The sequence below is a fragment of the Salmo salar genome, chromosome 22 (assembly GCF_965601325.2).
Source record: "Salmo salar chromosome 22, fSalSal1, whole genome shotgun sequence".
Classification (NCBI taxonomy): domain Eukaryota; kingdom Metazoa; phylum Chordata; class Actinopteri; order Salmoniformes; family Salmonidae; genus Salmo; species Salmo salar.
The window spans coordinates 23,296,366-23,313,339 of NC_138312.1; the positions used below are offsets into that span (position 1 = coordinate 23,296,366).

Here is a 16,974-nt window from a genome sequence, read left to right on the forward strand (position 1 = left end):
TTAGTAGCTCCTAACAATGCATTAACGTCAAACAAGTGCACAAATAATCCAAAAATAAAATACGGGGATCACGTGACCCTTGAACGAGATGGCCGCATGAACTGAGAGCTCCGCACAAGTAATTTCCAGTTCTTAATCTTACCTCCACTTCAAGTTAAAACCCCATTAGCTTTAGTTAAAAAGTCATGGCGGCTACAAAAGGTGAAATTACATGTGACATTTTTACCCGGACTCGGAGAAATAGCCGTGGAAAAAGCCTCCAAGAAACAGCTACCTTCAGAAAAAGCTAGCACCATTAGCCAGGGGCAAGAGGACCCATCCCTTCCCAAGGCCAAACAACTGCCAACCGCCCTCTGTTGAAGACATCCTTTCTGTGCTGAGATCCCAACGTACAGAACTCAACATCAAACGAGATGGCATTAACTCTCAGCTCAGTGCGATAGGGGGCAAGGTGACAACCCAGGAAAATGCCTTGCCTGACATCAACAACAAGATAACCATCAACACGGGGCGCCTGGATGAGGCAGAGGGGCGAATCCTATTCATGGAAAACTCACTGGCAGAAGCCATGGAAACAATAGCATCTGCTAAAAAGAAAATAGAGCATCTGGAAGAGAAAACAGAGGACCTGGAAAATATGGGGCGAAGGAATAATTGTGTTTTATTAAACCTGGCTGAAAAAGAAGACGGAAACATGCCACTGAACCACTACCTGCAAGATAAACTTCGTAGTGGCTCCGCCTGTCCACCGACAAGCCCATAAAACTCGAGAGAGCTCACCGAGCACAATCACCATACGTTTCCTGAGATTCACCAAAAAGGAACGAGGCAGCAAAAATCAACACCATTACAGTGGGAAAGCCAAACTCATTTACACCAGGACCTGTCAGCTGGAATACGCCGAAAGCGCTGAGAGTTTGACAAGGTTAAGAAACACTCCATTGACCGAGGCATCATTAGGGGATTCAAATACCAAAACGAGCTCAGGATTCTTCACCAAGGAGCCCTGAGACACTTCAAAACTCCCGAAGAGGCAAAACGTTTTTTGAAGGACAGTCCTGCCAACTGAGAAATGGACCAATGACTAAAAGCGATTACTGTTATTACTAATGGAGGTAAGACAACATATAGCCGCCATCCAATGACCCACCCGCCCCGCTAAATGTCTTTATAGCCGTCTAATATTTATTTTCTTTTAGCTGAGAGAGGGATAGGCCCTATAGCCTATCCTAGGCCTATTAACGTTTTAGCCTACTTTTATTTCCCCTTTTATGTCAAGTAAGAAAATGTGCCATTTACAGCCTGTTATATTGTCTGTAGAACATATTGGCTAGTTGGCAGACAAAGTGATCAGATATTAGGCCTATAGACAATTTTCTGTATTTTTTTGTTTGTTGTATTTATCATTTTCACATAGGCCTTCTTCATTTATCACCATTTTATCGATTAAGACACATCTACAGTCATAACGAGAGGCTCAGTGTGTCAATTATCTCCATGCCGCCTAACAAGAGCCTAGGCCCAGACAGATTTCCCAGAGAGATTCACAAAGCTTTTTGGCCCCAGCTTAGATGTATTTTCATTCCAATGCTGGATAAATTTTGCAAAAACAGAGCTCTCCCAGACTCTATGTACACAGCCCAAGTTACAGTGTTGCTCAAAAAAGACAAGAACCCTCTATCCTGCTCGTCCTTTCAGCCCATAAGCTTGTTGGATTTTGACCAAAAAATTATTACCAAATTGCTCGCCAAAAGAGTAAACACTTTTCTTCCCAAAATAATAAAAGCGGAGCAAACTGGATTTATTAGAGACAAGTACTCTTCTGATAACATTCGCTGTTTTTTTCATATTATAGATCAAGTAAACACACAGAAGACCCCTGTCCTGCTGGCTTCACTGGATGCTGAGAAGGCGTTCGACAGGATGGAGTGGAGCTTTCTGTTCTCAGTCTTAGAAAAGTTCAATATGGACCCAAACTGAATCCAGTAGTACGTTAGAATGCTTTCCCTGGGACACTTGCCCGATTTGTGGCAGCTGCTCCTAGTGGCCAAATTCTCAAACAGGGAAGGGGACGACACTCAGAACCTGGGACTGTATTTCAGTCAGTAAATGACAGACGAGGGAGTAAATAAGGGCATAAGCGAGGGAACAACTTTCTCGAAATAAATGCAGCTCTAGCAGAGCCTGAGAAGGTCAACCTAAAGAGGTGAGAAGCAGAAAAGACCATAACAAACAGTTATAAACTCCCACACACACTCACACACCTAGGCATGGTCCGTCCAGCCCAGTGTTTTCCAGCTCCTGGTAGTAGCCAGGGGGATGACTGGTGACATAGCGACAGTGACCACCCTGGCTGGAGCTTCTGTCCCACAGTGTGCTTTCTCCCTGGGTTCCTGCACTGTCAGGCCCAATTAGCATAATCCCCCCTACTGTCCTTAAGTCTGCTAAGAGTGGGGAGTCAGCCAGCAACAGGTGGCTGAGAAGGGTCCGCTCTAGTACAATGGCCATGCTCAGACAGGTGCTCACTCACACACATACAGCACATACACCTCTCTCTCTCTCTCTCTCTCTCACACACACACACACACACACACACACACACACACACACACACACACACACACACACACACACACACTACCCAGCCTTCTCATTCTTACTCTCCCTCTCTTTATACAATCTAACTGATAGCATGACCTTGCAATAGTTGAGGTTTGATTTGTGGAGTTATGGATCCCTCCTCAACCAGTCAGGACAGCCAGTCTTGAGGTGCATCTTATGAACTAGCCTTGTCTGGAGTACAGTACAGCAACCCTGTCTGTTGTTGTCAGCGTGCCAGAGGGAAAGCTAGGAGGCCCCTTTTCTCTACCGTCCATCTGCCCCCTCCCTGGAGCAGGCAGGCAGGGTGGACATAGCAGAGCTGAGGGAGAGCCTGGAGCCTGGCCCTGCCTGGTGGAAGTAGAGGGACGTAGGGAGAACTGTGGTGAGGGAGACCCAAAAAAAGCCACACCTGGCCGGGCATACGGAGTTAGCAGACCTCTACATGCAGGAGCATGGGGGCATCTTATTCAAAGAAAGTAAGTGGGCTTCCTCTTCTAAGACGGGCTGGAGTTGCTGTTCAACACTGTTAATATGTCTTACTATACTGCCTCAATACATCTTGTTAACTAACCCTAGATATGAGTAAGTCGCTCTGGATAAGAGCGTCTGCTAAATGACTAAAATGTAAATGTAAATGTATATGTTTGGTTGCTTATTTATTGATTTACCTATTGGGGAAGGTCTTGGAGGGAGTCACATTCGTTGGCCTTTGTGCTAGACTACTACTTGTTACTAAAGCTATGGTATATAATTTGCTGAAAACATGATTTATTTGAAGACTCATTATAAAGAACCAAGAACAGCTTTTGCAGACAATCTCTTTAATGGCTTAGAATAGACAGAAATACCTGTGTTTGTTTGCTAGTATACCATGTTCAGTATAGTAACTGTGGACTTTACAGACTAACAAATCAATTGAATCACTTGGCTGAACATCACACAGAACATAAGCAACTTTCACTAGTCAGCCTTGAAATATGTGATATTAGCTGTTTGAATGGCAGGATTAGCAACCTTGACCTTTCCATTGTTTACCGTCACACATCCATGCATAAATGTAACTGTGGATAATGCTGGGCATGAAGGCATGCATAGAGAATATAAATTCCGCAAATACCCCAGAGGTTTCTGATTAACTAGGGAACTTCATTGTTGGCCATTGAGCAAGCAGACCATGTCCAATAGAGTATGCACAGGGCTGCATTCACAAACATTTGAACTATGGGGTGGGACACACCTGTTTGAGGGTGTGGATCAGGTTGTGTTACCATGGAGCCAGCGGATGCCAGCTGACAGCTGGGGTTCCCAGAGGGTTACTAGAGCATTATGGGATGCATGTGTCCTCTCATCACCCGAGGGGCCTGTGTCATATCTTTTTTGTTGTTGTCATTTAGCAGACGCTCTTATCCAGAGTGACTTACATTTCATTTCATGCATTTTTGTACGGGGGTGACCGAGTAAGATTAATGGGCATATGTTTGACTGTAATTCATACAGTATCTATTTATGTGCTATGGTGAAGCCATCCTGGAGTCAAAATGTGTTCATGTGAAAGAGCAGGGAAATGAAAAGTGCAAAAGTTAGGAAGTTTGTCATAAGAGAAACACATTACAATATCACCTATATCAGACACCTGCAGTCTGCTGCAGATGTTTTTGCATAGCTATGTTTACCATAGCATTGTCACCAAGTAAGGGAAAAAGGTACACACACACCACATACAAATAGTCTTATACTGTGATGAAATACAACCATCATAGGACTAGAATATTTACTCCATAACATTCACGGATCTCAACACAGTGTGACTGTATCTTCAGCTATCTCTTCCCATCTTTACAAATTAAATGACTCAACCTTGCCCAATATCACCAGCATTTTAACTGCATAGTCCCAATCAGAATTACCCCTATGGGTGTTTGGGTGTTGTGGCCCAAATGCAGCAAGAATTTTTGTAAACAACGTTAGATATGAGGCATTAAGAAACATACTCACTCGGTATTATGTGCCTCTTTACAGAAGCTAAGGGGGCGTTATAACAATGTTCCTTATTATTTAACGGGTTACATAACAGAATACAGTTCAGTAGACAACCAGCTGTAACATGATTGATTCAGTCTAACCCTTTTGTTTTGATTTCTCCCAATTCTTTCTCATTGGATGGCTAGGGATTTTTTGACATTATTTTAACAATGCTGAGACCAAGTTCTCTTTTCCAGATGAGGCCTGTAGCAACACAATACACATCAAAATTCAATGAACACAATGAACACAAATTCAAAGTACACATTCATATACACATTAAAATACATGTTATTATACACAGCAATACACAAAAAGAAGAACACCATCATAAAAAATGATGTTAGGTCCCCTAACAACCGTCTGAAATGTACCAATTCCTCCAATTTTAAAGTGTACTATAGATCATTCCACACGTAAGGTGCAAAAACACACAAAAACAAGAAAACTAACGACAGTTAGACAGTTTTGCAGGCTAACAGACAACAATGCAAAATCAACTTCCCACAAAAGACAGGTGGAAAAAGGGCTACCTAAGTATGGCTCCCAATCAGCGACAACGATGTACAGCTGTCCCTGATTGAGAGCCATACCAGGCCAAAACAAAGAAATACAACACATAGATAGGGAACATAGAAATAGAAAACATACATCAAAACCCCAAACACACAAAACAAACACCCCCTGCCACGCCCTGACCAAACTACAATAACAAATAACCCCTTTTACTGGTCAGGACGTGACAGTACCCCCCCAAAGGTGCAGACACCGAATGCACCTTAGCCATAAGACACCAACAATAACCCATATCAACAAACAAAAAACTAAAGGGAGGGAAGGGAGGGTGGCCACCGTCACTGACGGTTCTTGTGCTACACCCCCCCTTCCCAATCCTCCCCCCTACGGATGTGTCTCAGGAGCGGGACGCAGACCCCGCTCCAACACTGGCTCACCCCACTTTGGTGGCGCCTCTAGAGCGGGGTCCCTCGCCGCCAACCCCGGATGGGGGACCCTCGCAGCGGGCGACTCTGGCTGCGCCGGACAGGCGGGCGACTCTGGCTGCGCCGGACAGGATTCACCAGGCTGGGGAGACATGCAGGAGGCCTGGCTCTGGGAGCAGGCACAGGACTCACCAGTTTGGGGAGACATGCAGGAGACCTGGCTCTGGGAGCAGGCACAGGATAGACCGGGTCTTGAGGATGTACTGGAGGTCTGGAGCACACAGCCTGCACAACCCGTCCTGGCTGGGTTGTAACAGTAGCCCTGCACGGGCGGAGTGCTGGCACAGGGCGAACTGGGCTGTGCAGAGGACTGATGGCTGCCATGCGTAGAGCAGGAACAGGGTAGCCTGGGCCTAGGAGATGCACTGGTGGCCAGATGTGCTGCGCAGGCATACTCCTTCCTGGCTGGATGCCCACTCTAGCACGGCACTTGCGGGGGGCTGGGATGTAGCGCAACGGGCTATGAGCGCGCACTGGAGACACTGTGCGCTCTACCGCATAACACGGTGCCTGACCAGTACCACGCCGCTTCCGGAAAGCACGGGGAGTTGGCTCAGGTCTATTGCCTGACTTAGCCAATCTCCCCGTGTGCCCCCCCCCCAAAAAAACATTTTTGGGGCTGCCTCTCAGCCTCCTCTTGCCGTGCCAGCTGATCCTCCCAGAAACGCCGTTCTGCCTTCGCTGCCTTTATCTCCTCCGGCGGGCGACGGTATTCTCCCACTTGTCTCCAGGGTCCCTGTCCGTCGAGAATCTCTTCCCAAGTCCATGACTCTAGATAGCTCCTCTCCAGCTCCTTACCCCGCTGCTTGGTCCGTTGGTGGTGGGAAGTTCTATAACGGCCGTCGTAGTGAATGGACCAAGGAGCAGCGGGTTGAGTGCTCATTTTTGACTTTTATTGAACACTTACACAAAAACAAGAAAACGAAGGACAGCTAGACAGTTTTGCAGGCTAACAGACAGCAATGCAAAATCAACTTCCCACAAAAGACAGGGCTACCTAAGTATGGCTCCCAATCAGCGACAACGATGTACAGCTGTCACTGATTGAGAGCCATACCAGGCCAAAACAAAGAAATACAACACATAGATAGGGAACATAGAAATAGAAAACATACATCAAAACCCCAAACACACAAAACAAACACCCCCTGCCACGCCCTGACCAAACTACAATAACAAATAACCCCTTTTACTGGTCAGGATGTGACAGGAACATTTTTGGAAAGCAACTACAGTTTAGTAGTTTTAGGTTATTGTCTTGCTAAAAGGTGAATTCATCTCCCAATGTCTGGTGGAAAGCAGACTGAATCAGGTTTTCTGCCAGGATTTTGCCTGTGCTTAGCTCTAAAACGTTTTTCATTCGGAAAAACTCCCCAGTCCTTGACAATTACAAGCATACCCATAACATGATGCAGTCACCACTATGCTTGAAAATATGGAGAGTGGTACTTAGTAATGTGTTATTGGATTTGCCCCAAAAATAACATTTTATATTCAGGACAAAAAGTGATTTGCTTTGCCACATTTTCTGCAGTATTACTTTAGTGCCTTGTTGCAAACAGGGTGCATATTTTAGAATATTTGTTATTCTGTACAGGCTTTCTTATTTTCACTCTGTCAATTAGGTTAGTATTGTGTAGTAACTACAATGTTGTTGATCCATCCTCAGTTTTCTCCTATCATAGCCATTAATAAACTGTAACTGATTTCACCATTGGCCTCATGGTAAAATCCCTGAACAGTTTCCTTCCTCTCTGGCAACTGAGTTAGGAAGGACACCTGTATCTTTGTAGTGACTGGGTGTAAAAATACAACATACAAAGTGTAATTAATAAGTTCACCATGCTCAAAGGGATGTTCAATGTCTTATTTTAAAAATGTTACCCATCTACCAATATGTGACCTTTGTGAGGCATTGGAAAACCTCCCTGGTCCTTGTGGTTGAATCTGTGTTTGAAATTCACTGCTCGACTGAGGAACCTTACAGATAATTGTATGTGGGGGGTACAGAGATGAGATAGTCATAAAAAATGTATGTTAACCCCTGGTCGGACATCCAGCGAAAAATCCTTTCCTCATTAGCATAACGAAATGTAATATATATTTTTTTCAAATATAGGACTATGTTATATCGTTTTATAGATACACCTCTCCTGAATCGAACCACGTTGTCCGATTTCAAAAAGGCTTTACAGCAAAAGCAAAACATTACATTATGTTAGAGGAGTATATCGTAAAAGTAGCCACATAGCCATTTTCCGACCAACCACATGCATCACAAATAACCAAAAAACAGCTAAATGCAGCACTAACCTTTGACAATCTTCATCAGATGACACCCCTAGGACATCACGTTACACAATACATGCATTATTTTGTTCGATAAAGTTCATATTTATATATAAAAACAGCATTTTACATCGGCGCGTAACGTTGACTAACTATTTTCCCTCAAATGCATCCGGTGAATCAGCGCTACAATTTACTAAATTACTATTCGAAATTTTTTTTTAAATGTAATATTGTCATTCTAAGATTTATAGATGAATATCTCTTGAAAGCACCTGTAATGCCAGATTTAAAAATAACTTTACTGGGTAATCACACTTTGCGATAAAAGGGGATGCGATACTCAGAAAATAGGCTACTGTTACAGGTCAGCGCCATCTTGGAACAATCGCATATCAAATCTAGTCTTGTATACTATTGTCAATAATCCCTTACCTTTGATTATCTTCATCAGAAAGCACTTATTTCGGTTCGTTCAAACATGTCAAACGTTGTATAACATAAATCTTTAGGGCCTTTTTCAACCAGAGCTCCAATAAGAATCAAGGGGGACGATTGCATTGTGTTTCAAAATGTTTCGAAAGGGGAGGGTAGCCAGGGGCGCCGGCGTCATAATGGTGATGGCCCTCTCTGTGTGACCACGTTCCACTGCGTCTCATTCATTCAGTTTTCACAGTAGAAGGCTCAAATCACTTTGTAAAGACTGAGGGCCGGGAAACAATAAGAAGTGCTCAATGAACCATTGCTCACTGTGTGATTTACAGGCAAACTGATGAAGTTGAGTACGCAATTCAGAATTCCACTTCCTGTTACGATCGGTCTCGGGGTTTTGACTGCCATATGAGTTCTGTTATACTCACAGACACCATTCAAACAGTTTTAGAAACTTTAGGGTGTTTTCTATCCACAAGTATTAATTACATGCATATCCTAGCTTCTGAGTTTGAGTAGGAGGCCGTTTAAAATGGGCACCATTTTTTTTCAAAAATCGCTGTAGCGCCCCCTATCCTAGGCGAACGACAAGAGGTTAAACACTATTATGCACAGAGTGAGTCCATGAAACTTATTTAGGCTTGCCATAACAATGGGGTTGAATACTTGTTGACTCAAGACATTTCAGCTTTTCATTTTTAATTAATTTGTAAAACTTTAGAAAAACTTAATTCCACTTTGACATTATGGGGTATTGTGTTTAGGCCATTTTATCACTTGTAAATTCAGGCTGTAACACAACAAAAGTCAAGGGGTGTAAATACATTCTGAAGGCACTGTAGATTGTTAAAACTGTATCAGGTTGACCTTACTAAACTCCTATTAATCATAGAGGGGAAGAGACACATGTAACACCAGGGTCTTTTATTTGACTGCAACCATGATGAGAGAGAGCATGGATATGGCTCTCAGTTTCTTCACTGATAGTACTGCATTTTCCCTACTGCTATCTGGGACATCGAGTAGAGTTAAATCTGTCTTGTGCCAAAAACCTACTGAGGCAGACTAAGTCAATCAGAGACAATCCCTGTCCACATTACCCAACGGACAGACTAACAATACTGGCTACCTCTTTAGAAAGAGTTTAACTGTGAAGTAACTAGTGTTATGGACTCGTTCATGCAGAGAAACTACAGTATCAGTGCTATGTTTTTTCACAGGTCTAATGTTACCCTAAAGCTTGCCATTTTTATTGCAAAGTAATGTACACTGTTGGTCCCATGTTTCATGAGCTTAAATTAAAGATCCCCCCTAAAAAATGTATAAGCACAAAAAGCTTATTTCTCTCAAATTCTGAGCACAAAAGTGTTTACATGCTGGGGACTCTAAAATGTGCAGTTTTTTCACACAACACAATGCCGCAGATGTCTCAAGTTTTGAGGGAGTGTGCAATTCGCATGCTGACTGCAGGAATGTCCACCAGAGCTGTTGCCAGAGAATTTAATGTTTATTTCTCTACCATCTCTAACATAAGAATTTGGCAGTACATCCAAGCAGTCTCACAACCGTAGACCATGTGTATGGCGTCATGTGGGCAATGTCAAAGTTGTGAACAGAGTGCCTCATGGTAATGGTGGGGTTATGGTATGGACAACAAACACATTTTATCGATGGCAATTTGAATGCACAGAGATACCGTGAAGAGATCCTAAGGCCCATTGCCGTGCCATTCATCCACCGCCATCACCTCATGTTTCAGCATGATAATGCATGGCCCCATGTCGCAAGGATCTGTACACCATTCCTGGAAGCTGAAAATGTCCCAGTTCTTCCATGGCTTGCATATTCACCAGACATTTCACCCATTAAGAATGTTTGGGATGCTGGATCGACGTGTACGACAGCGTGTTTCAGGTCCCGCCAATATCCAGCAACTTCTCACAGCCATGGAAGAGGAGTGGGACAACATTCCATAGGCCACAATCAACAGCCTGATCAACTCTATGCGAAGGAGATGTGTCGCGCTGCATGAGACAATTGGTAGCCACACCAGATACTGACTGGTTTTCTGATCCTCCCCCCTACCTTTTTTTAAAGGTATCTGTGACCAACAGATGCAAATCTGTATTCCCAGTTATGTGGAATCCAAAGATTAGGTGTCACGAATGCTAGGAGTGGTGGTAGGAGTCAGGCGCAGAGAGCAGAGGTAAGAAAAAATGAGATTTATTTTCTCTGGTACGACACGGTCGACGCCAACACAACAGGCGTGTGAACTAAATGACCAACCCATACACAACGGGCACACAGTCCGGAAAGAAAATAATCCAGGCAGATCGCCAGCACATCCAAAAAGCACACTGACGTAAAATAATCCCGCACAAACCTGGGCGGGCTAAACAGGCTTAAATAACCACAAATCAAGACACACAAATAAGGAACAGGTGCAAACAATAAGACATACCGACAGAAAAGGGAAAAGGGATCAGCAGCGGCTAGTAGGCCGGCGACGATGACCGCCGAGCGCCGCACGAGCAGGCAGGGGGGCCAACTTCGGTGGGATTCGTGACATTAGGTCCTAATTTATTTATTTAAATTGACTGATTTCCTTAAATGAACTGGAACTCAGAAAAATATTTTAAATTGTTGCATGTTGTGTTTATATTTTTGTTCAGTGTATTTGATAGAACATCACTATAAGAATTCTACTGAGCAACCATTCGTCTGTTACCTACAAACCCAGAATATATGTGTAGGTATTTCTTACATAATTGTTTAATTAGACTTTCAGACATAAGACCAGACCCATGCAGAAATTTGGAATGCTTTTTTATTAAACTGTCTGGCTCATTGATGGGGTTCTTTAGTCACTATTGTCTGTGGCCACCAACAGTGTCTAAATCAGGGAAGGAAGAGAAAGATGGTGGAGGAAGGTGAGAGTTGATGAGTAGTAGCCTACAGGTCTGTCCTCAAAGTGCTGGGTCATGGCTAATTAGGTGCTAAGAGTGTTTAAAAAGGGAAAGCATTCTGAATCCCCAAACAGTTTACAGTCAATTACTGGGCACAGACGTCAATTCAACATCTCTTAATTTCATTGAAATGTCATGGAAACAATGTTGATTCAAGCAGTGTGTGCCCAGTGGGAATGCACAATGGAATTGGAGTACACTGGGGCACTAAAGAAAACATTTACAACCTATTTTGAAATGTACTCAGTAGTCTTTTTGTTATTTTCAATGAGTACCATTAGATCAGTTGTGGAGCTTTGAGTAAACAGTCACACCATTCTCCTTGAGAGTTTTTGGGAGTAAATCAAGGCATTGTTGAGGTGAGGCACGGTAGGTGCGAAAGTATTCACCCCCCTTGGCATTTTTCCTATTTTGTTGCCTTACAACCAGGAATTAAAATAGATTTTTTGGGGGGTGTGTATCATTTGATTTACACAACATGCCACTTTGAAGACGCAAAATATTTTGTATTGTGAAAGAAATAAGAAGAAAAAAAAGAAACTTGAGCGTGCATAAGACCCCCCCCCCCCCCCCCCGGTGTACAGCAATCTTTAAGTCATACCACAGATTCTCAATTGGATTGAGGTCTGGGCTTTGACCAGGCCCTTCCAAGACATTTAAATGTTTCCCCTAAAACCACTCAAGTGTTGCTTTAGCAGTATGCTTAGGGCCATTGTCCTGCTGGAAGGCGAACCTCCATCCCATTCTCAAATCTATGGAAGACAAACAGGTTTCCCACAAGAATTTCCCTGTATTTAGCACCATCCATCACTCCTTCAATTCTGACCAGTTTCCCAGTCCCTGCCGATGAAAAACATCCCCCACAGCATGATGCTGCCACCACCATGCTTCACTGTGGGGATGGTTTTCTCGGGGTGATGAGAGGTGTTGGGTTTGCACCAGACATAGCCTTTTCCTTGATGGCCAAAAAGCTACATTTTAGTCTCATCTGACCAGAGTACATTCTTCCATATGTTTGGGGAGTGTCCCACATGACTTTTGGCGAACACAAAATGTGTTTGCTTATTTTTTTCTTTAAGCAATGGCTTTTTTCTGGCCACTCTTCCGTAAAGCCCTGCTCTGTGGAGTGTTCGGCTTAAATTGGTCTTATGGACAAATACTCCAATCTCCGCTGTGGAGCTTTGCAGCTCCTTCAGGGTTATCTTTGGTCTCTTTGTTGCCTCTCTGATTAATGCCCTCCTTGTCACGTCTGCTCCCGCTCTTCCCTCCTCCTGGCGCTTGAGGGCGCCAGCTTGCCCTGCATAATGCACTCCTGCCATCCATCACGCACACCTGCCTTCCCTCGTCACACGGATCAGCGTTATTGGACTCACCTGGACTCACTTATCACCTGTTTATTTCCTCCCCTATATTTGTCAGTTCCCCAGCTCTGTTCCCCGCTGCTACATTGATTGTTTTTTTGTCTTTGTTTTCTGTATGCTGACGCTATTCCTGGCTCGTTATATGTCCATCAATTATTAAATGTTACTCCCCGTACCTGCTTCGTCTCTCCAGCGTCAATACATATGTAACTCCTTGCCTGGTCCGTGAGTTTTGGTGGGCGTCCCTCTCTTGGCAGGTTTGTTGTGGTGCCATATTCTTTATATTTTTGAATAATGGGTTTAATGGTGCTCCGTGGGACGTTCAAAGTTTCAGATTTTTTTATAACCCAACCCTGATCTGTACGTCTCCACAACTTTGTCCCTGGCCTGTTTGGAGAGTTCCTTGGTCTTCATGGTGCCGCTTGCTTGGTGGTGCCCCTTGCTTAGTGGTGTTGCAGACTCTGGGGACTTTCAGAACAGGTGTAAATATACTGAGATCATGTGACACTTCGATTGCACACAGGTGGACTTTATTTAACTAATTATTTGACTTCAGAAGGTGATTGGTTGCACCAGATCTTATTTAGGGGCTTCGTAACAAAGGGGGTGAATACATATGCACGCACCACTTTTCCATAATATATATATTTTTTATTTTTTGAAAGAAGTTATTTTTTTCATTTCACAATTTTGTGTATGTCAATTACATGAAATCCAAATAAATAAAAAAAACATTTAAATTAGAGGTTGTAATGCAACAAAATAGGAAAAATGCGAAGTGGGATGAATACTTTTGCAAGGCACTGTAGGCATGAAGGTTTTTAAAGAAATGTTCCCATTCATGGTAAAGGCTGTATATGTTGGCTCAATCAGAAATTACCTTTACAAGCTGCAATGCCTGTAGCCCATGATTGGATTGAATCCTGGCATAATTTAGGAAGACATTTTTGGGGGAATAATGCGAAGGGGGATTAATACTTTTACAAGGCACTGTATCTGTAATTATATGGCTGTAGGGTGAGGGTAGGGTATCTTAGGTAGATGGCTACATTGAAATAGGAAACAGCCATTAGCTATATTTGTTGATGATTTGTGGGCCCCTATGCCAACCAGATGTACTGCTTACTTATTAAACACACAGTGGTAATGATGATAGGACTTCTGACTAAAACCCTTAAGACTGACAATAAACTTAGAATCTGTAATGTAATGGTTTACTGTAACGCCCTAATGTTCAAGATGCTCCAAAGACCAAGCTCTGGGCAGGACAAATTCCATGCCTGAAAACCAAGTCATATGAGTTATATGTTTAAAACTGTGAGACAGACTAGCACTTGCTATTTAAACTGAACACAAGCCAAAAAGGGCCACTCAAGATTAAGGTTAAAGAGTAAGCCACATACTAACCTTTCCCTGACCCTCTGCAAATGCTTACTTAAAGGCCCCCCATCAGAGGGCAATGCTTAATTCCTGTCCTAGAGCGGAAATTCTTTATTTAGGTTCCACCTCTGAAGAATGACGCAGGCTGCTAATACTTATTTACGAATTGAGGGTTGGAACGTTGTGGTGATTTCCACATGGAGTGGAGAAATAACAACAAGTAGGGCAGTGACAGCTGTCAGTGTAGCTAGCTAGCATATTTAGCAAGCTAATGCTAACTGTTTCTGTTTTTTTTACTACACCATATTCAAAAGATTAGCTACCTGGCTAGGCTATCACACATGGAAAAATACTATAGTGTATACTATGTTAGGAATACTATAGTTCACTGTAGTGTTTTGCAGACTGAAGTCTGGTATACTGTAGTATTTACTATAGTGTTTTTGCGGACTGTGGTGTACCGTAGTATTTACTGTAGTGTTTTGTTATTATCTTTAATATATACGTGGGGGGCTTTCTCCTTGAGAAAACCTACTGGATAAATACTAAAAGAACAAATGTTCCATTACCTGAAGGTAGGTAGGTAGGAATAAAGGAAGAACTGGGATCTGTACATTCAGCGCTTCAGCTGTCTTTCAAAACCATAGGGAACACTATATATGGTCTATACTTGGCATGTAGGTTTCTCACTTACGGGTGGCACAAATTAGGATATGGGGAGAGGAATGGTAGGGTATATGCTAATTAAATACTGTAGTATTTACTATAGTTAAAAAATATATGTTTTTGCGGACTGTAGTGTTTTTGCAGACATTTATGAAATATTTTGTGTGGATAATACTTTAGTATTTACTATAGCATTCTACAGTATACTACAGTATACTACACAATTCTATACTAAGTACTACACATGATTGAGGGATAGCATACTACAGTGTGTAGTGTAGTATTCTACTTAAGTGATAATGCCCGAGAAGCGGGTGTTTGGAGGACATATTGGCACGGATGTTGGGCAAACCGTGCAAATATATCACCGGTTTCTCGGGCATTATCACAACGGTTGCCAACATATTCAAATAATGATTTATATATTTTAATAAAAAATGTTATTATGATTAATTTATTCATATTATTTCATCCTTCAACAAGATATAGTCCTGAAACAAATCTAGGGTTGCTACCCAAGCCGGCTGGTCGTTCGTTCTATTGGTTCAGTTGCCAGAGACGCGACCCAGTCATTTAGTCTTTTTGTTCTGTATCTATAGACGTTCAGTCGTTTGTTCTAAATGTACCATTGCCATACTGGCTGGCAACGTTCTCATCCATTGCTTGCTAGCCTGTTGGGGATCGAGGGTAACCTAATCCCACTGACGGGATTGCTAGCAAGGCGGGAAATTCAAAACATCAAAAATCTAATAATTTAAATTTCTCAAACAATCAACTATTTTACACCATTTAAAAGATACACATCTCCTTAATCGAACCACATTGTCCGATTTTCAAAGAGGCTTTACGGCGAAAGCATAAAGTTAGATTATGTTAGGAGAGTACATAGCCAAAAAAGTACACACATCCATTTTCAATTCAAGGACAGGCGTCACCAAAAGCAGAAAAACAGCAAAAATTATGCACTAACCTTTGACAATCTTCATCAGATGACACTCCTAGGACATTATGTTAGACAATACATGCATTTTTGTTCTATCAAGTTCATATTTATATCCAAAAACAGCATTTTACATCGGCGTGTGTCGTTGAGAAAATGTGTCTCCCCAAAATTGCCAGTGAATTTACAAAAAAATACTCATTATAAAACGTGGTTAAAGTATTAAACTGTTATTCAAAGAATAACGGTTGCGCATTGACAGATTTCAAAATAACTTTACTGGGAAAGCATACTTTGCAATAATCTGAGTACTCTGGTCAGAAAAATACACTAGGCTATACAGCTAGCCGCTATGTTGAAATCATCTAAAACCATGAATAACATTAGCAATATTCCCTTACCTTTAATAATCTTCATCAGAAGGCACTTCCAGGAATCTCAGGTCCACAACAAATGTTGTTTTTTTCGATGAAGTTCATAATTTATGTCCAAACAACTCCATGCTGTTCCGTGTGGGAGGGAAAAGTCACGACGAAAAGTTAAAAAAAAAATCTATTTACGTTCGTTCAAACATGTCAAACGTTGTTTAGCATCAATCTTTTGGTCCATTTTTAACGTGAAACATCAGTAATATTTCAACCCGACCTCTCCTGTGTCTTGAAACAAGTTTTGAAAAATGTCTCGCCTCACATGAACGCGCATGTGCGCGCAATAATGAAGTGACGACCTCCCAGGGACGTCAACTTCCCTTCCTTCTCATTCGTTCTCTGTTCATCATAGACGCTTCAAACAACTTTATAAAGATCGTTGACATCTAGTGGAAACCATAGGAAGTGCAAAATGAATCCTTTGTGATTTATTACCAATGACTTGAAAATAGTACAGCCACAAAATTTTCATTTCCTGCTTGTATTTTTTGCCATATGAGTTCTGTTATCCTCTCTGGGCTAGGCGGGACGAATTCGTCCCTCCTACATAACAGCCACTTGCAGCCTGTGGCGCGATTTTCAAAAAGTTAAAAATCCTATTACTTCAATTTCTCAAACATATGACTATTTTACAGCTATTTAAAGACAAGACTCTCGTTAATCTAACCACACTGTCCGATTTCAAAAAGGCTTTACAACGAAAGCAAAACATTAGATTATGTCAGCAGAGTACCAAGCCAGAAATAATCAGACACCCATTTTTCAAGCCAGCATATAATGTCACCAAAACCCAGAAGACAGCTAAATGCAGCACTCACCTTTGATGATCTTCATCAGATGACAACCCTAGGACATTATGTTATACAATACATGCATGTTTTGTTCAAT

General features: G+C 42.3%; 1 protein-coding gene and 1 non-coding gene across 2 annotated transcripts in view; one reads left to right on the forward strand and one right to left on the reverse strand.

Moving 5' to 3' along the window:
- Nucleotides 1-2,621: 2,621 nt before the first annotated feature.
- The window catches only part of LOC106583019 (protein FAM107B), a 51,710-nt gene continuing 37,357 nt past the window's right edge, over nt 2,622-16,974 (forward strand). The window contains exon 1 of the mRNA XM_014166756.3: nt 2,622-3,077. Within this exon, the coding sequence (XP_014022231.1) occupies nt 3,054-3,077 (24 nt within the window). The 5' untranslated portion in view covers nt 2,622-3,053. The remainder of the gene's footprint in view (nt 3,078-16,974) is intronic.
- On the reverse strand, nt 14,561-14,615 carry LOC123729729 (U7 small nuclear RNA). Its single transcript, XR_006761437.1, has one exon. It is a non-coding gene; the product is annotated as a U7 small nuclear RNA (small nuclear RNA).